The 19,012-nt window shown below is 60.9% G+C and overlaps 2 protein-coding genes across 2 annotated transcripts; both read right to left on the bottom strand.

The window, feature by feature from the left end:
* Window positions 1–1,414: 1,414 nt before the first annotated feature.
* Window positions 1,415–12,418, bottom strand: BCKDHA (branched chain keto acid dehydrogenase E1 subunit alpha). Its single transcript, XM_053969506.1, is given in 13 exon segments — window positions 1,415–1,577; window positions 4,080–4,256; window positions 5,929–6,070; window positions 8,528–8,555; window positions 8,557–8,735; window positions 9,850–9,876; window positions 9,879–9,902; window positions 9,905–10,009; window positions 10,675–10,783; window positions 10,870–10,956; window positions 11,547–11,603; window positions 11,863–11,958; window positions 12,327–12,418. Coding segments are annotated over 13 exon segments (1,272 nt in total). The 5' UTR covers window positions 12,405–12,418.
* A 788-nt stretch (window positions 12,419–13,206) lies between these two features.
* LOC128802940 (MAP/microtubule affinity-regulating kinase 4-like) lies at window positions 13,207–18,288 on the bottom strand (the record flags this gene model as incomplete). Its single annotated transcript, XM_053969497.1, has 6 exons — window positions 13,207–14,334; window positions 14,424–14,468; window positions 15,225–15,307; window positions 15,864–16,124; window positions 16,922–17,013; window positions 18,017–18,288. Coding segments are annotated over 6 exons (818 nt in total), but the record flags the coding sequence as incomplete, so codon positions are not given.
* Between the last annotated feature and the right edge of the window lie 724 nt (window positions 18,289–19,012).

The raw sequence follows: 19,012 nt of genomic DNA, 5'->3' as shown, positions 1-19,012 counted from the left end.
TCGCGGATCGTTAATCAATTCCGGGACTCGACCCTTCATTAATTCCCAGGTCTCGGATCCTTCATTAATTCCCGGGAATGGATCGTTCATTAATTCCAGGACTCGGATCGTTAATTAATTCCCGAGCAGAGCACCTGGAAGTTCCAGGTGTTGTAGGGCCGGGGGGGGGGCGGATTTTGGGGGAAATTCCGGGAATTGCGTGGAGCCGGAGCAGGAGCGGAGCGCACGGACAGCGCCCGGGCTCGAATCGGTAATTAATTAATTCTGGATCGCGAATCCTTCATTAATTCCTGTGACTCGGATCGTTAATTAATTAGTTAATTAATGCCCATCCCCAAAATCGTGGAGATCCATTCCTGGAATCCCAGGATCCATCCCAAAACCCCAGAGATCCATTCCCGGATTTCCGGGGATCCATTCCCCAAATCCGGGCATCTATTCCCAAAATCCCGCGGGACCCATCCCCAAAATCCCAGCGATTCACCCCCAAAATCCGAGGCTCCCCCTCTCCGAAAATGCCGTTTATTGGGGGGATTTGGGAATTCCGGGGGGGGGGGGGGGGGTTTAGGGAATTCCCGGAATTCCAGAAATTTCCGGAACTGCCGGGGCGGGAAAAACCCCCGGGGGTCTCCAGGTGGGATTTGGGGCGGATTTGGGGAATCCCAGGGGGTGCTCAGGGAATCCCGGGATTTTTTAGGGAAATCACGGTATTTTTCTGGGAATCCCCGGGATGTTTTAGGGAATCCCCGGTATTTTTTAGGGAATCCCGGTATTTTTTAGGAATCCCCGGGATTTTTTAGGGAATCTCGGTATTTTTAGGAATCCCCGGGATTTTTTAGGGAAATCCGGTATTTTTTTGGGAATCCCCGGTATTTTTTAGGGAATCCTGGGATGTTTTAGGGAATCCCGGTATTTTTTCGGAATCCCCGGGATTTTTTAGGGAATCCCGGGATGTTTTAGGGAATCCCCGGGATGTTTAGGGAATCCTGGTATTTTTTAGGGAATCCCCGGGATTTTTTAGGGAATCCCGGATGTTTTAGGGAATCCCCGGTATTTTTTAGGGAATCCCGGGATGTTTTAGGGAATCCCCGGGATGTTTTAGGGAATCCTGGTATTTTTTAGGGAATCCTGGTATTTTTTAGGGAATCTCGGTATTTTTTAGGGAATCCCCGGTATTTTTTAGGGAATCCCCGGATGTTTTAGGGAATCCCGGTATTTTTCAGGGAATCCCGGTATTTTTAGGGAATCCAGTATTTTTTTAGGAAATCACGGTATTTTTTAAGGAATCCCCGGTATTTTTTAGGGAATCCCGGGATTTTTCGGGAATCCCCGGTATTTTTTTCGGGAATCCCGGATGTTTCAGGGAATCCTGGTATTTTTCCTGGAATCCCGGGATGTTTCCCGGAATCCCGGGTCACTTCTGGAACTGCTGGAGCGGGTAGTGCTCCCCGTAGCTCTCCAGGTGCCGCTCCAGCTCCTCCCGCTGCCGCCGCAGCCGCGGGGGCATCTCCCGGTAAACGTCGGAGAAGAGGAGGCGAGGCGGCGGCTTCGGCTCCCGCTCCGCCTGCTCGACACGCCTCCAGCACCTGCGGGGCCCCAGTTCCCGATTTTCCCAGCCCCCGGTTCCCGATTTTCCAGCCCCAATTCCCGATTTTCCAGCCCCAGTTCCCGATTTTCCGGCCCCAATTCCCGATTTTCCAGCCCCAATTCCCGATTTCCCAGCCCCAATTCCGCTTTTCCAGCCCGAATTCTGCTTTTCCAGCCGGAATTCCTGATTTTCCAGCCCAAATTCCCGATTTTGCAGCCCCAATTCCCGATTTTCCACCCCCAATTCCCGATTTTCAGCCCGAATTCCCGATTTGCCAGCCCGAATTCCTGATTTTCCAGGCCGAATTCCCGGGTTTTCCCAGCCCAAATCCCAGTGATCCTTCCCCAGAATCCCAACTATTTCTCCCCCTAAATCCCAAGGATTTCCGCCCCAAACCCCGATTTTTTCCCACCCCAAATTCCCAGTGTTTCCTTCCCCAAAATCCCGAAAATTTCCCACCCCAAATCCCCCAAAAATCCCGGCTGTTTCCCACCCCAAACCCCGATTATTTCCTACCCAAATCCCACTGATCTTTCCCCAAAACTCCGATTATTTCCCGCCCCAAATCCCGTTGATTTTTCCCCAAAACCCCAATTATTTCCCACCCCAAACACCGACTATTTCCTGCCCAAAAACTCCGTGATTTTCCTCCAAAACCCCGATGATTCCTCCCCGCCCAAACTCACGTGATTTCCCCCCAAACCCCCGATTATTTCCCACCCCAAATCCCAATGATCTTTCCCCAAAACCCTGAATATTTCCCACCCCAAATCCCGATCATTTCCTGCCCCAAACACCCGGTTATTTTCTGCCCCAAACCCCGCTGATTTTCCCCCAAAACTCCGATTATTTCCCACCCCAAACCCCGCTGATTTCCCACCCCAAAACCCCGTGATTTTCCCCCAAAACCCTGAATATTTCCCACCCCAAAACCCGACTATTTCCCGCCCCAAAACCCCGTGATTTTCCCCAAACCCCTGATGATTCCTGCCCCAAAACTCCGTGATTTTCCCCCAAAACCCCAATTATTTCCTGCCTCAAAACTCCGTGATTTTCCACCCAAAACCCGCTGATTTTCCCCCAAACCCCAATTATTTCCCACCCCCAAACCCCGACAATTTCCTCCCCCAAACCCCCGCTGATTTTCCCACCCCAAACCTCGCTGATTTCCCACCCCACACCCCGCTGATTCTCCCCCAAACCCCGCTGATTCCTCCCCGCCCCAAAAGGCCGCGGTTTTGCCCCAAACCCCAATTATTTCCTGCCCCAAAACTCCGTGATTTTCCACCCCAAACCCGCTGATTTCTCACCCCAAACCCCAATTATTTTCCCCCAAACCCCGCTGATTCCTCCCCGCCCCAAAACCCCGCTGATTTTTCCCCAAAACCCCGATTATTTCCTGCCCCAAAACTCCGTGATTTCCCACCCCAAAACCCCACTGATTTTCCCCCAAACCCCAATTATTTCCCACCCCAAACCCCGACTATTTCCTCCCCCAAAACCCCGCTGATTTCCCACCCCAAACCCCGCTGATTCTCCCCCAAACCCCCGCTGATTTCCCACCCCAAACCCCGCTGATTTTCCCCAAACCCCGCTGATTTCCCACCCCAAACCCGCTGATTCCTCCCCGCCCCAAAACGCCGCGGTTTTGCCCCAAACCCCAATTATTTCCTGCCCCAAAACTCCGTGATTTCCACCCCAAAACCCCGCTGATTTCCCACCCCAAACCCCAATTATTTTCCCCCAAACCCGACTATTTCCTCCCCCAAAACCCAGCTGATTTCCCATCCCAAATCCCGTGATTTTCCCCCAAACCCCGCTGATTCTCCCCCACACCCCGCTGATTCCTCCCCGCCCCAAAACGCCGCGGTTTTTGCCCCAAACCCCAATTATTTCCTGCCCCAAAACTCCGTGATTTTCCACCCCAAACCCCGCTGATTTTCCCCCAAACCCCAATTATTTTCCCCCAAACCCCGCTGATTCCTCCCCGCCCCAAAACGCCGTGGTTTTGCCCCAAACCCCAATTATTTCCTGCCCCAAAACTCCGTGATTTTCCACCCCAAACCCCGCTGATTTCCCACCCCAAAACCCCACTGATTTTCCCCCAAACCCCAATTATTTCCCACCCCAAACCCCGACTATTTCCTCCCCAAAACCCCGCTGATTTCCCATCCCAAATCCCGTGATTCTCCCCCAAACCCCGCTGATTTCCCACCCAAACCCCGCTGATTCCTCCCGCCCCAAAACCCGCTAATTTTCCCCAAACCCCAATTATTTCCCACCCCAAACCCCGACAATTTCTCCCCAAAACCCCGCTGATTTCCCATCCCAAACCCCGCTGATTCTCCCCCACACCCCGCTGATTCCTCCCCGCCCCAAAACCCCGCTGATTTTTCCCCAAAACCCCGATTATTTCTTGCCCAAAACCCCGCTGATTTTCCCCCAAACCCCGCTGATTTTCCCCAAACCCCAATTATTTGCCCCAAAAAGCCGGACCATTTTGCGGGAGCTCTTCCTCCAGTCGCGCTCCTGCCGCTCGTCCCACCAGGAGCGGCGCTCCAGGTAGAGCCGCAGGCGGGAGATGGGGTGGTCCTGCTTGTCCCAGTAATTCACCTCGTCCACCGAGCGGTACGCAGAGCTGTCGTCGCTCGTGCTGTGGTGCCCGATCCTGGGGGAAAAACCCGGAGATTTGGGGAAAAAAACCGGAGATTTGGGGAAAAAACACCGGGATTTGGGGAAAAATCCACTGGAAATGGGGGAAAATCCACAGGAAACCCAGGGAAATGGGGGAAAATCCGAGCGGCACACAGAGCTGTCGTCGCTCGTGCTGTGGTGCCCGATCCTGGGGAAAACGCCGGGATTTGGGGAAAAAACACCGGGATTTGGGGAAAAAACCTGGGGATTTGGGGAAAAATCCATTGGAAATGGGGAAAAACGCAGGGGAATTGGGGGAAAATCCACAGGAAATGGGAAAAATCCACGGGAAACCCAGGGGAATTTCTGAGCGGTACGCAGAGCTGTCGTTGCTCGTGCTGTGGTGCCCGATCCTGGGGGAAAACGCCGGGATTTGGGGAAAAAACACCGGATTTGGGGAAAAATCCACTGGAAATGGGGAAAAACGCAGGGGAATTGGGGGAAAACCCAGGGGAAATGGGGGAAAATCCGAGCGGCACGCAGAGCTGTCGTCGCTCGTGCTGTGGTGCCCGATCCTGGGGGAAAACGCCGGAGATTTGGGGAAAAAACACCGGGATTTGGGGGGAAAAAATGGAGATTTGGGGAAAAATCCACTGGAAATGGGGGAAAATCCACAGGAAACCCAGGGGAAATGGGGGAAAATCCGAGCGGTACGCAGAGCTGTCGTCGCTCGTGCTGCGGTGCCCGATCCTGGGGGAAAACGCCGGGATTTGGGGAAAAAAACCGGGATTTGGGGAAAAATCCACAGGAAATGGGGGAAAATCCACTGGAAATGGGGAAAAATCCCCAGGAAATGGGGGAAGACCCGGGGGATTGGGGGAAAATCCGAGCTGTCATCGCTGCCGTGCCCGATCCTGGGGGAAAACGCGGAGATTTGGGGAAAAAAACGGGGATTTGGGGGGTAAAAAAGTGGAGTTTACTGTGGGGAAAAGTGGAGTTTTTTGCGGGGGGGAAAAGCAGAATTTTTTGGGGGGGGAAAAAGCAAAGTTTTCTGTGGGGAAAAGCAGAGCTTTTTGGGGAAAAAAACGGAGTTTCTTGGGGAAAAAACGTGGAAATTTCTAGGGGGTTAAAAAGCGGAGTTTTTTTGGGGGGGAAAAAACCAGAGATTTTTGGGGGGAAAAAAGCAGAGATTTTTTTTGGGGGGGGGAAAAGCAGAGATTTTTTGGGGGAAAAAAGCAGAGTTTTTTTGGGAAAAAAAGCCAAGTTTTGGGGGGAAAAACAGAAGGGTTTTTTTTTTGAAAAAGCAGAGTTTTTGGGGGAAAAAAACCCAAGTTTTGGGGGGAAAAACAGAGGGGTTTTTTTTTTGAAAAAGCAGGGGTTTTTTTTTTGAAAAAGAGTTTTTGGGGAAAAAAGCCAAGTTTTGGGGGGGAAAGCAAAGGTTTTTTTTTTTTGAAAAAGCAGAGTTTTTGGGGGAAAAAATCCAAGTTTTGGGGGGAAAAAGCCGAGTTTTTTTTTTGAAAAAGCAGAGTTTTTGGGGGCAAAAAAGCCAAGTTTTGGGGGGGAAAACAGAGGGGTTTTTTTAAAAAAAAGCAGAGTTTTTGGGGAAAAAAGCGGGGTTTTTTGGGGGCGAAAAAAGTGGAAATTTTGGGGGGGTTAAAACCCGATTTTTTGGGGGGAAATGTGAGTTTTCGGGGCGCGGGGCGCACCGGTAGGTCATGGCCTCGATGAGGAAGGGCTGGTTCTCGGCCACGGCGCGGCGCCGCGCCTCGCGCGTGGCGTTGTACACGGCGAAGACGTCGTTGCCGTCCACGCGGATCGACAGCAGCCCGTAGCCGGGGCCCCGCGCCGCTGCCGGGAGAAACGGCTCGGAGCCGGGGGAAAAAGGGAGCGGGGGATTCCCTCCCACCCCTGGGGAGATGGAACCCCGAAATCCCGGGGAGATGGAACCCCGAAATCCCGGGATTGGTGTCCCAAAATCCCGCGATTTGGGGTCCCAAATCCTGGGGAGATGGAACCCAAAAATCCCGGGGAGATGGAACCCCAAAATCCCGGGGAATGGAACCCCAAAATCCCGGGGCGATGGAACCCCAAAATCCCGGGAGATGGAACCCCAAAATCCGGGGAATGGAACCCCAAAATCCCGGGATTGGGGTCCCAAAATCCCGGGGAATGGAACCCCGAAATCCCGGGGAGATGGAACCCCAAAATCCCGGGGAGATCGAACCCCAAAATCCCGGGATTTGTGTGCAAAATCCCGGGGAATGGAACCCCGAAATCCCGGGGAGATGGAACCCCAAAATCCCGGGATTGGGGTCCTGAAATCCCGGGATTGGGGTCCCAAAATCCCAGGGAGATGGAACCCCAAAATCCCAGGGAGATGGAACCCCGAAATCCCGGGGAATGGAACCCCGAAATCCCGGGATTGGGGTCCCAAAATCCCGGGGAATGGTGTCCCAAATCCCGGGATTGGGGTAACAAATCCTGGGGAGATGGAACCCCGAAATCCCGGGGAGATGGAACCCCAAAATCCCGGATTTGTGTGCCAAAATCCTGGGGAGATGGAACCCCGAAATCCCGGGGAATGGAACCCCGAAATCCCGGGGAATGGAACCCCGAAATCCCGGGGAGATCGAACCCCAAAATCCGGGATTGGGGTCCCGAAATCCCGGGATTGGGGTCCCAAATCCCGGGGAGATCGAACCCCAAAATCCCGGGATTTGTGTGCCAAAATCCTGGGGAGATGGAACCCCAAAATCACGGGGAATGGAACCCCGAAATCCCGGGGAGATGGAACCCCAAAATCCCGGGATTGGGGTAACAAATCCTGGGGAGCTGTAACCCCAAAATCCCGGGGAGATGGAACCCCGAAATCCCGGGGAGATCGAACCCCAAAATCCCGGGATTTGTGTACCAAAATCCTGGGGAGATGGAACCCCGAAATCCCGGGGAATGGAACCCCAAAATCCCGGGACTGGGATCCCAAATCCTGGGGAGCTGGAACCCCGAAATCCGGGGAATGGAACCCCGAAATCTCGGGATTGGTGTCCCAAAATCCTGGGGAGATGGAACCCCAAAATCCCGGGATTGGGGTCCCAAAATCCCAGGGAGATGGAACCCTGAAATCCCGGGGCGATGGAACCCTGAAATCCCGGGGAGATGGAACCCCGAAATCCCGGGATTGGTGTCCCAAAATCCTGGGAGCTGGAACCCCAAAATCCCGGGGAATGGAACCCCGAAATCCCGGGGCGATGGAACCCTGAAATCCCGGGGAGATCGAACCCCGAAATCCCGGGATTGGTGTCCCAAAATCCTGGGGAGATGGAACCCCAAAATCCCGGGATTGGGTCCCAAAATCCCAGGGAGATGGAACCCCGAAATCCCGGGATTGGTGTCCCAAAATCCTGGGAGCTGGAACCCCAAAATCCCGGGGAATGGAACCCCAAAATCCCGGGGAATGGAACCCCGAAATCTCGGATTGGTGTCCCAAAATCCTGGGGAGATGGAACCCCAAAATCCCGGGATTGGGGTCCCAAAATCCCAGGGAGATGGAACCCTGAAATCCCGGGCGATGGAACCCCAAAATCCCGGGATTGGGATCCCAAATCCTGGGGAGCTGGAACCCCAAAATCCCGGGGAGATGGAACCCCAAAATCCCGGGGAGCTGGAACCCCAAAATCCCGGGGAATGGAACCCCAAAATCCCGGGATTTGTGTCTCAAAATCCCCGGGATCTCCTGCCCCAAATTCCCGGGGTTTTTCCCACGAATTCCCCCATAAACACTCCCTAAAAAACCCCAAAAAACACAAAAATAACCGCCAAAAATCCCCAAAAAATACCCTAAAAAACCCCCAAAAAAACCCCAAAAAATCCCCAGAAAAACCCTAAAAAACCCCAAAAAAGGTACCCAAAAAATCCCTAAAAAAGCCAAAAAAAATCCCCAAAAATTCCCAAAAAAATCCCCCCCCAAAAAATAAAAAGAAAAACAAAAAAACCCCCCAAAAAAACAAAAAAAACCCCTAAAAAAACCCTAAAAACCCTAAAAAACCCTAAAAAAACCCTAAAAAAAAACCCCCAAAAAAATCACAAAAAATTCAAAAAAACCCTAAAAAAATCCCAAAAAATCCCCAAAAATCCCCAAAAAAAACCCTAAAAAATCCCAAAAAAAAACCCTAAAAAATCCCAAAAAATCCCAAAAAACCCCTAAAAAATCCCAAAAAAACCCTAAAAAATCCAAAAAAATCCCAAAAATCCCCAAAAAAAAACCCCAAAAACCCCCCAAACCCCCGAAGCCCCCCCGGCGGGCACCGATGCCGTCGCCGCGGTACTGCTCGGACCGTGGGCGTGGAGATGGCGTAGCCGTTGTTGCGGCAGAAGAAGACGATGGGGCACTCCAGCGTGGCGGCGAAGTTGAAGCCGGCGTGAGCGTCGCCCTCGCTCGCCGCCCCCTCCCCGAAGTAGCAGACCACGGCCCGGCTGGCGTCCGCGCGCTTGATGGCGTAAGCGGCGCCCACGGCTGGGGCACCGGGAGAAATGGGAATTTGGGGGGGAAATGGGATTTGGGGGGAAATGGGGGTTTGGGGGAAATGGGGTTTGGGGGGAAATGGGAGTTTGGGGGAAAAGGGTTTGGGGGGAAATGGGGATTTGGGGGGAAAATGGGATTTGGGGGGAAAATGGGGATTTGGGGGAAAAGGGTTTGGGGGGAAAATGGGGTTTGGGGGGAAAATGGGGGTTTGGGGGGAAAGGGTTTGGGGGGAAAATGGGGATTTGGGGAAAAAGGGTTTGGGGGGGAAAATGGGGATTTGGGGGGAAAAATGGGGGTTTGGGGAAAAGGGTTTGGGGGGAAAATGGGGATTTGGGGGAAAGGGTTTGGGGGGGAATGGGGATTTGGGGAAAAGGGTTTGGGGGGAAAATGGGGATTTGGGGGGAAATGGGGGTTTGGGGGGGAAATGGGATTTGGGGGAGAAATGGGGGTTTGGGGGGGAAATGGGGTTTGGGGGGAAAATGGGGGTTTGGGGGGAAATGGGGTTTGGGGGGAAAATGGGGGTTTGGGGGGAAATGGGGTTTGGGGGGAAAATGGGGGTTTGGGGGGGAAATGGGATTTGGGGGAGAAATGGGGGTTTGGGGGGGAAATGGGGGTTTGGGGGGAAATGGGGATTTGGGGGAAAATGGGATTTGGGGGGGAAATGGGATTGGGGGGAAAATGGATTTGGGGGAGAAATGGGGGTTTGGGGGGGAAATGGGGTTTGGGGGGAAAATGGGGGTTTGGGGGGGGAAATGGGGATTTGGGGGAAAGGGTTTGGGGGAAAAAAGGGGATTTGGGGGGAAAACGGTTTGGGGGGAAAAGGGGAGTTTGGGGAAAAAAGGGGGTTTGGGGGAAAAAGGGGATTTGGGGAAAAATGGGGATTTGGTGAGAAAAGGGATTTGGGGGGGAAAATGGGGGTTTGGGGGAAAAAGGGTTTGGGGGGAAAAAGGGGAGTTTGGGGAAAAAAAAAGGGAGTTTGGGGAAAAAAGGCTTTGGGGGAAAAAGGAAAAAAGGGGATTTTGGGGAAAAGGGGGTGGCAGGGGCGGGGCCAGGCGGCGGGGGCGGGGCCAGGCGGCGGGGGCGGGGCCGCGCCCAGGTGCGTCACCTTGCGGGATCTGCGTGGCCAGCGGGACGAGATGGTGACGAAGTGGCGCTCGGGCAGCCGTAGTGCACCGGCATCTGGCGGCCCTTGCCGGGGTCGCGGGCGTTGCCGTAGCACTGCGCCATGAACAGCTCCAGCGGGTAGCCGCGGTACAGCAGCACACCTGGGGCACACCTGCGTCAGCGGGGCTACACCTGGCTACAGCTGGTTACACCTGTCACACCTGGTTACAGCTGGTTACAGCTGTTACACCTGGTTACACCTGGGGGCACACCTGGGGCACACCTGCGTCAGCAGGGCTACACCTGGTAACAGCTGTTACACCTGGGTTACACCTGGGTTACACCTGGTTACACCTGGGTTACACCTGGGGCACACCTGCGTCAGCGGGGCTACACCTGTTACACCTGGGTTACACCTGGGTTACACCTGGGTTACACCTGGATTACACTGGTGTAATCTCTGCGTCACCCACGCCTCACCTGTCCCATCTGTGCCTCACCTGTGCCTCACCTGTGCCTCACGCACAGCACCTGCGCCTCCTGTGCCTCACCTGTGCCTCACCTGAGCCTCACCTGAGGCCTCACCTGTGCCATCTACTCCTCACCTGTGTCCCACCTGCACCTCCTGTGCCTCACCTGTGCCTCACCTGCCTCACGCACACCACCCACACCTCACCTGCGCCTCACCTGAGCCTCACCTGTGCCTCACCTGTGCCTCACCTGCGCCTCCTGTGCCTCACCTGCGCCTCACCCACACCTCACCCACACCTCACCTGCGCCTCACCTGTGCCTCACCCACACCACCCCCACCTCACCTGCGCCTCACCTGCCTCACGGTACTGCCCGAAGACGAGGTCGGCGGCGTCGAGCGCGGCGGCGCTGCCCACGTGCGTGCCCTCCTCGCCGTAGTTGGTCATGTAGAACGAGATCCGGCCCTGCGGGGCGGCACCGCACCTGCAGCCGCCAGGTGAGCGCCCGGGGCGGCGCCCGGGGGGAGCGCCCAGGTGAGCGCCGGCCCTACCTGGCGCTGGGACTCGTACAGGATCCGGTCCATGGTGTTGAGCAGCGTCATCGTCCGGTAGAGCTTCAGCACCTGCTCCTTGGGCAGCTGCGGGGACACGGGCACCTGGGCAGGTGGGGCACCTGGGCAGGTGTTGGCATGTGGGGCACCTGGGCAGGTGGGGCACCTGCGGGACACTGGGCAGGTGGGGGCACCTGCGGGGCACTGGGCAGGTGGGGCACCTGGGCAGGTGGGGCACCTGCAGGGCACCTGCCCCAGGTGTGTCACCTGTCCGACCTCACCTGCCCCAGGTGTGTCCCTCACCTGGGGGTCCTCGCTGGGCCGCAGCAACTGTCCCATGTGTGTCACCTGTCCCACTGTGTCAACTGTCCCACCTCACCTGTCCCAGGTGTGTCACCTGTCCCAATGCCCCCTGTCCCAGGTGTGTCACCTGTCCCAGGTGTGTCCTGTCTCACCTCACCTGTCCCAGGTGTGTCACCTGTCCTATGTCACCTGCCCCAGGTGTGTAACCTGTCCCATGTGTGTCACCTGTCCCACCTCACCTGTCCCAGGTGTGTCACCTGTCCCATGTGTGTCACCTGTCCCACCTCACCTGTCCCAGGTGTGTCACCTGTCCCACCTCACCTGTCCCAGGTGTATCACCTGTCCCACCTGTCCAGGTGTGTCCCCCGTCTCACCTGGGGGTCCTCGCTGGGCTGCAGCACGTGTCCCTGCTGGTCCATGACCCGTGTCACCTGTCCCAGGTGTGTCCCCTGCCCCCAATGTCCCCTGCCCCAGGTGTGTCACCTGTTCCAGGTGTGTCCCCTGCCCCAATGTCCCCTGCCCCAGGTGTGTCACCTGTTCCAGGTGTGTCCCCTGTCCCATGTCACCTGTTCCAGGTGTGTCCCCTGTCCCATGTCACCTGTCCCACCTGTGCCAGGTGTGTCACCTGTCTCACCTGGGGGTCCTCGCTGGGCCGCAGCACGTGTCCCTGCGGTCCATGACGCGGTACACCGGGATCCCGGCCAGCACCTGCGGCTGGATGAACTCGAGGCGCTCGGCGAAGGCGGCCGAGGCGCCCGGGAACTGCGGCCGCTCCTCGGGGGACTCCTGGGGACACCGGGGGGACATCGGGGACATCGGGGGGACATCAGGGGGACATTGGGGACACCCAGGGGACATTGGGGTCATGGGACATCGGGATATTGGGGACATTGGGGACATTGGGGACATTGGGGTCATGGGGACATTGGGGACACCGGGGTGGCACCAGGACACCGGGACACCGGGACAGCACACGGGTCCCCCGCCATCCCCTCGCTGTCCCTGCTCTGTCCCCTCTCTCTGTCCCCTCTGTCCCCCCTGTCCCCTCTATCCCCCCTGTCCCCTCGCTGTCCCCCCTGTCCCCCCTGTCCCCCCCTGTCCCCCCTGTCCCCTCACTGTCCCCCCTGTCCCCTCGCTGTCCCGTGCCAACTCACGGCCGCCGTGCCCCGGAGCCGCCTCGGGCCCAGCCCCGGGAGGCGCCGCCGCCACCGCAGCGCCCTCAGCGCCGCCATCTTCCCCGGGGGGCGTGGCCCGGCGGCGCCGCGGGCGCTGATTGGCCGCTCCGGGGGGGCGCGGTGGGGAAACCTGATTGGCTGGCGGGCGCGCGCACGTGGGGGGCGTGGGATTAGCCACGCCTCCTGGCGGCCTTATAAGGAACGGCATGGCCACGCCCACCGCGCGTGGCGCTGCTGAGGCTGGCCACGCCCCCTAGATGACCATATAAGGGAATCCGTGATTGCCACGCCCCGAAATGACCTTTTAAGGGTGGTGGCTGCGCTGGCCACGCCCCTTGAGTGACATCGCGGGGGGGGGGTGGGGGGGGGCTCGTTCTGCCCCCCAACCCCAAATCCCCTCCCCCAACCTTGGGGACCCCCCCCAAATCCCCCCCACCCCAAATCCCCCCTCCCCAAATCCCCCCTCCCCAAATTCCCCAAATCCCCCCCACCCCAAATCCCCCCTCCCCAAATTCCCCAAATCCCCCTCCCCCACCACGGGGACCCCCCAAATCCCCCCCACCCCAAATCCCCCCACCCCAAATCTCCCCCTCCCCAACCATGGGGACCCCCAAAAACACCGCCCCCCCCCCCCAAATCCCCCTTCCCCCACCCCAAATTCCTCCCCCCCCCCGCAATTCCCCAAATCCCCCCCACCCCAAATCCCCCCAAACCCCCCCCCCCATCATGGAGACCCCCACCCCAAATCCCCCTCCCCAAATTCCCCAAACCCCCCCCCCCCCCAGACACCGACACCGGGGGGGGGGTCCCGAGGTTTTATTTTTTTTTTGGGGGGGGGGGGGTCGGGTCGGGGGGGACAACTCGGGGCAGGAATAACTTAAAAATGGGGGAGGGGTCCGAGGGGGGGGGTCCGGGGGGGGGGGGGGGCGGGGCCGTATTTACAGACTGTACAAGGTGGGGAGGGGCACCGGGGGGGGGGGGCTGCAGGGGTGGGGGTGTGAGGGGGGGGGTCCCCCCAAAATCTTGGCACCGAACCCCCCCCCCCAAAATCACCCACCCCCCCCTCCCCCACACCCCGGGGGGGGGTCCCAGCGCCGCTGGTCCCAAATTTGGGGAGGGGGGTGGGGGGGGTCCCGGGGCTGCCGAATCCTTGGGGGGGCTCCTGGGGGGGGGGGCGCCTGGGGGGGTCCCCGGGCAGGTTTTGGGGGTCCCGTTCTGGTCCCGGGGGGGGTCCCGATCCGGTTCTGGGGGTCCCGGGGGGGGTCCCGGGGGGTCCCAATCCGGTTCTGGGGGTCCCGGGGGTCCCGTTTTGCTCCGGGGGGGGTCCCGGTCTCGTTCTGGTGGTCCCGGGGGGGTCCCGGGGGAATCCCGGGGGTCCCGTTCTGGTCTCGGGGGGGGTCCCGGGAGGGGTTCCGGGGGTCCCAATCCGGTTCTGGGGGTCCCGGGGGGGTCCCAGTTTCGTCCCAGGGGTCCCAATCCGGTTCTGGGGGTCCCGATCCAGTTCCGGGGGTCTTGGGGGGGCCCTGGTCTCGTTCTGGTGGTCCCGGGGGGGGTCCCGGGAGGGGTTCCGGGGGTCCCGGGGGGGGTCCCGGTCTCGTTCTGGTGGTCCCGATCCGGTTCCGGGGGTCCCGGGGGGGTCCCGTTCTGCTCCCGGGGGTGTCCCGGGGGGGGTCCCGATCCGGTTCCAGGGGTCCCGGGGGGGTCCTGGTTTCGTCCCGGGGGTCCCGTTCTGCTCCCGGGGGGGTCCCGGGGGGTCCCGATCCAGTTCTGGGGGTCCCGATCCGGTCCCGGGGGTCCCGTTCTGCTCCCGGGGGGGTCCCGGGGGGTCCCAATCCGGTTCCGGGGGTCCCGATCCGGTCCCGGGGTCCCGTTCTGCTCCCGGGGGGGGTCCCGGGGCCGTTGGCCGGGGCGGGGGAGGGGCGTCAGAGCCCCCCCCCCTCGGAGCAGCCGGGGGGCGGCTTCCGCTTGATCCCCAGGTAGATGGCAACTGGGGGGAGGGGACAGGTGGGTCCGGGGGGGGTCCCCGGGCCCGGGGGGGGGGGGTCCCGGGGTGAAGGGGGGAGGGGCGGCCCCCACCTTGTGAGCGCAGGTCCCCCGATTCCCGCAGGTTCGTCTGCGACCCTGGGGGCAGGTGAGGGGTGGGGTGGGGGGGAGAAACCCCCAAAATAACCCCCAGCCCCCACCCCCCCCCCCCAAAAAAAAAATCCCATCCCAAAAAAAATCCCAGTCCAAAAAATCCCACCCCAAAAAATCCCCCAACCCCAAAAATCCCACCCCAAAATAAACCCGATTCCCCCCCCAAAAAAAACCCACAACCCCAAAAAATCCCTCAGACCCCCCCAAAAAATCCCACCCAAAAAAATCCCACCCCAAAAAAATCCCAGTCCAAAAAATCCAGTCCAAAAAAATCCCACCCCAAAAAATCCCCCAACCCCAAAAAATCCCCCAACCCCAAAAAATCCCCCAACCCCAAAAACCCCACCCCAAAATCCCCAGCCCTGGGACAGGTGACACAGGTGCCCCCCCAGGTGTTCCAGGTGTCATCCCAGGTGTCCCAGGTGCCCCCCAGGTATCCCAGGTGCCCCCCCAGGTGCCCCAGGTGCTGCCCAGGTGTCCCAGGTGCCCCAGGTGTCCCAGGTGCCCCAGGTGTCCCAGGTGCCCCCCCAGGTGCTGCCCAGGTGTCCCAGGTGCCCCCCCAGCTGCCCCAGGTGCCCCCCCAGGTGTCCCAGGTGCCCCAGGTGCCCCCCCAGGTGTCCCAGGTGCCCCCCCAGGTGTCCCAGGTGTCCCCCCAGGTGCTGCCCAGGTGTCCCAGGTGCCCCCCCAAGTGTCCCCCCAGGTGTCCCCCCAGGTGCCCCCCAGGTGCTGCCCAGGTGCCACTCACGGATCTTGTGGCGCCGGGGCCGGGCGTGGCCGAGACGCAGCGATTGGAGCTCTGGCGGCGGGAGGGGTCGAGGGACACCCTGGGACAGGTGAGGGGACAGGTGAGCAGGGACAGGTGAGCAGGGACAGGACCCAGCCAGGTGAGGGGACAGGACTCGGCCAGGTGAGGGGACAGGACCCGGCCAGGTGAGCAGGGACAGCGGGCGAGGCTCAGGTGAGCAGGATGGAGCTGGCCAGGTGAGAAGGAGGAGGAAGATGAAGGCCCCAGGTGAGCAGGAAAAGGGGTGAACCCCCCAGGTGAGGAAGAGGAGCCCCCCAGGTGTGTCTGGCCCCCCCAGGTGAGGATGAGGAGCCCCCCAGGTGTGTCTGGCCCTGCCCAAGTGACCCCCCAGGTGTGTCTGACCCCCCAGGTGACCCCCCCAGGTGTGTCTGACCCCCCCAGGTGACCCCCAGGTGTGTCTGGCCCTGCCCAGGTGACCCCCCCAGGTGTGTCTGGCCCTGCCCAGGTGCGCTCACCTGCGGGTCAGCTTGGAGGTGATCTGACCCCCCAGGTGTGTCTGACCCCCCCAGGTGTGCCTGACCCCCCAGGTGTGTCTGACCCCCCAGGTGTGTCTGGCCCTGCCCAGGTGCGCTCACCTGCGGGTCAGCTTGGAGGTGATCTTGCTCAGCAGCGTGGCCGTGGGGCGGGGCCGGGGGGAGGCGGCGGCGGGGGCGGGGGGGGGCGAGGCGGGGGGAGGGGCTCCCGCGCCCCCCCCCGGCGCTCGCGCCCGGCCCCGCCCCCCGGCCCCGCCCCCCCCGTGGAAGGTGCTGCGGGCGGAGCAGCCGCGGGCCAGGTGCGCCAGGTGAGCCCCGCCCAGCGAGTGGCTGGAGGGGGACGGCGGCGGGCGGGACGGCAGGCTGGGGGGGGGGACAGGTGACGTCACAGGTGACGTCACACTCAGGTGACGTCACACTCAGGTGACCCCACAAACACACAGGTGACATCACACAGGTGATACCCACAGGTGACGTCACACAGGTGACGTCACAAACACACAGGTAACATGCACAGGTGACATCACACAGGTGACGTCACACACAGGTGACATCACACAGGTGACATCACACAGGTAACACCCACAGGTGACATCACACAGGTCACGTCACACAGGTGACCCCACAAACACACAGGTAACACGCACAGGTAACACACACAGGTGACATCACACAGGTGACGTCACAGGTGATGTCACGGGTGACACCAGAGGTGACAATCACACCCACAGGTGACACCCACAGGTGACTCCTGAGACCCACAGGTGACCCACAGATGACATCCACAGGTGATTCGGGGGCGATTTTGGGGCGATTCTGGGGTGATTTTGGGGTGATTTGGGTTGATTTCAGGGGATTTCAGGTGTGCCAGGTGCGCCCTCTCACCTGTCCTTGCCGTTGGCAGCAGCAGGTGCCGCTCCCCAGGTGGGTTTGGGTGATTTTGGGGTGATTTTGGGGTGATTTGGGTTGATTTCAGGGGATTTCGGGGGTGCCAGGTGTGCCAGGTGTGCCCTCTCACCTGTCCTTGCCGTTGGGCAGCAGCAGGTGCCGCTCCCCAGGTGGGTTTGGGGTCTCAGGTGGGTTTGGGTGATTTTGGGGTGATTTTGGGGTGATTTGGGTTGATTTCAGGTGATTTCGGTGTGCCAGGTGCGCCCTCTCACCTGTCCTTGCCGTTGGGCAGCAGCAGGTGCCGCTCGCCCCCCGAGCACACGTAGGTGTTCCTGCGGCCCATCACGCTGGGGGGCACGTGGGGCTGGGGGGACAGGGGGCACCTGGGCTCACCTGGGCTCACCTGGGCTCACCTGGGCTCAACCCAGAGCCACAGGGACCCCCCCCGCGGCTCTTCTGCCCTTCCCCAGGTGTGCCCAGGTGTCCCCCCAGGTGTGCCCAGGTGTCCCCCCAGGTGTGCCCAGGTGTGCCCAGGTGTCCCCCCAGGTGTGCCCAGGTGTCCCCCCAGGTATCCCAGGTGTGCCCAGGTGTGCCCAGGTGTCCCCCCAGGTATCCCAGGTGTGCCCAGGTGTGCCCAGGTGCGCACCACAAAGTCCAGGTGCCTCCCAGGTGTGCCCAGGTGCCCCCCAGGTGCCCCCCCAGGTGTGCCCAGGTGTGCCCAGGTGTGCCCAGGTGCGCACCGTGCAGTCCGGGTGCCCCCAGCCCCCCCAGGTGCCCCCCCAGGTATCCCAGGTGCCCCCCAGGTGTGCCCAGGTGTGCCCAGGTGTGCCCAGGTGCGCACCGCGCAGTCTGGGTGCCCCCAGCCCCCCCCAGGTGCCCCCCCAGGTGTGCCCAGGTGTGCCCAGATGTGCCGAGGTGTGCCCAGGTGTGCACCACGCAGTCCGGGTGCCCCCAGCCCCCCCCAGGTGCCCCCCAGGTGTGCCCAGGTGTGCCCAGATGTGCCGAGGTGTGCCCAGGTGTGCACCACGCAGTCCGGGTGCCCCCAGCCCCCCCCAGGTGCCCCCCCAGGTGTGCCCAGGTGTGCCCAGATGTGCCGAGGTGTGCCCAGGTGTGCACCACGCAGTCCGGGTGCCCCCAGCCCCCCCCAGGTGCCCCCCCAGGTGTGCCCAGGTGCCCCCCCAGGTGCCCCCCGGGTGTGCCCAGGTGTGCCCAGGTGTGCCCAGGTGCGCACCGCGCAGTCTGGGTGCCCCCAGCCCCCCCCCAGGTGCCCCCCCAGCCCCCCCCAGGTGCCCCCCCAGGTGCCCCCCAGGTGTGCCCAGGTGTGCCCAGGTGTGCCCAGGTGTGCCCAGGTGTGCCCAGGTGCGCACCGCGCAGTCCGGGTGCCGCTCGGGGATCTCGGCCTTGTTGGGGTTGTGGGCGCTGCTGACCAGGGGCGAGGGGGGAGGGGCGGCCCCGCCCCCTCGCCCCGCCCCCCCGGGACACGCCCCCCGGAGCCGCCGCTGCCGCGCCGCGCCGGAGCCACGCCCCCGCCGGGCGCGGCCACGCCCCCCGGCCACGCCCCCTTCCCGCAGCTCCGCGGGGGGGGCGGCGCCGGGGGGGCTGCGGCGGGGCGGGGCCGAGGAGGAGGGGGCGGGGCCACCTGCGGGGTCACAGAGAGGTCACACGGGGGGGGGGGGGTCACACCCCCCCGGGACCCCCCCCAGGGGATCCCCAATGTCCCCCAACCTCACCAGTGTCCCCCCAGTGTCCCCAGTGTCCCCCAGTGTCCCCCAGTGTCCCCCAATGTCCCCCAGTCTCCCCCCAGTCTCCCCAGTGTCCCCAGTGCCATCCCAGTGTCCCCAGTGTCCCCAATGTCCCCAGTGTCCCCAGTGCCACTCACAGAAGTCGCTGTCCCCCCTCAATGTCCCCAATGTCCCCCAAGCTCACCAGTGTCCCCCCAATGTCCCCAGTGTCCCCAGTGTCCCCAGTGCCACTCCAAAAAGTCGTTGTGCCCCCCGTGTCCCCAATGTCCCCCAGTTTCCCCAGTGTCCCCAATGTCCCCCAATGTCCCCCAGTGTCCCCAATGTCCCCCAGTTTCCCCAGTGTCCCCAATGTCCCCAATGTCCCACAATGTCCCCCAGTGTCCCCCAGTGTCCCCAATGTCCCCCAGTCTCCCCCCAGTCTCCCCAGTGTCCCCAGTGCCACTCACAGAAGTCGCTGTGCCCCAATGTCCCCCAGTGTCCCCAATGTCCCCAATGTCCCCCAGTGTCCCCAATGTCCCCAGTGCCACTCACAGAAGTCGCTGTGCCCCAGTGTCCCCCAATGTCCCCTATGTCCCCCAGTGTCCCCAGTGTCCCCAGTGTCCCCCGTGCCACTCACAGAAG

Source organism: Vidua macroura, unplaced genomic scaffold, assembly GCF_024509145.1.
Source record: "Vidua macroura isolate BioBank_ID:100142 unplaced genomic scaffold, ASM2450914v1 whyUn_scaffold_224, whole genome shotgun sequence".
NCBI lineage: Eukaryota > Metazoa > Chordata > Aves > Passeriformes > Viduidae > Vidua > Vidua macroura.
The sequence above is the reverse complement of the archived record's forward strand: the minus strand, read 5'-3'. Positions and strand labels throughout refer to the sequence as shown.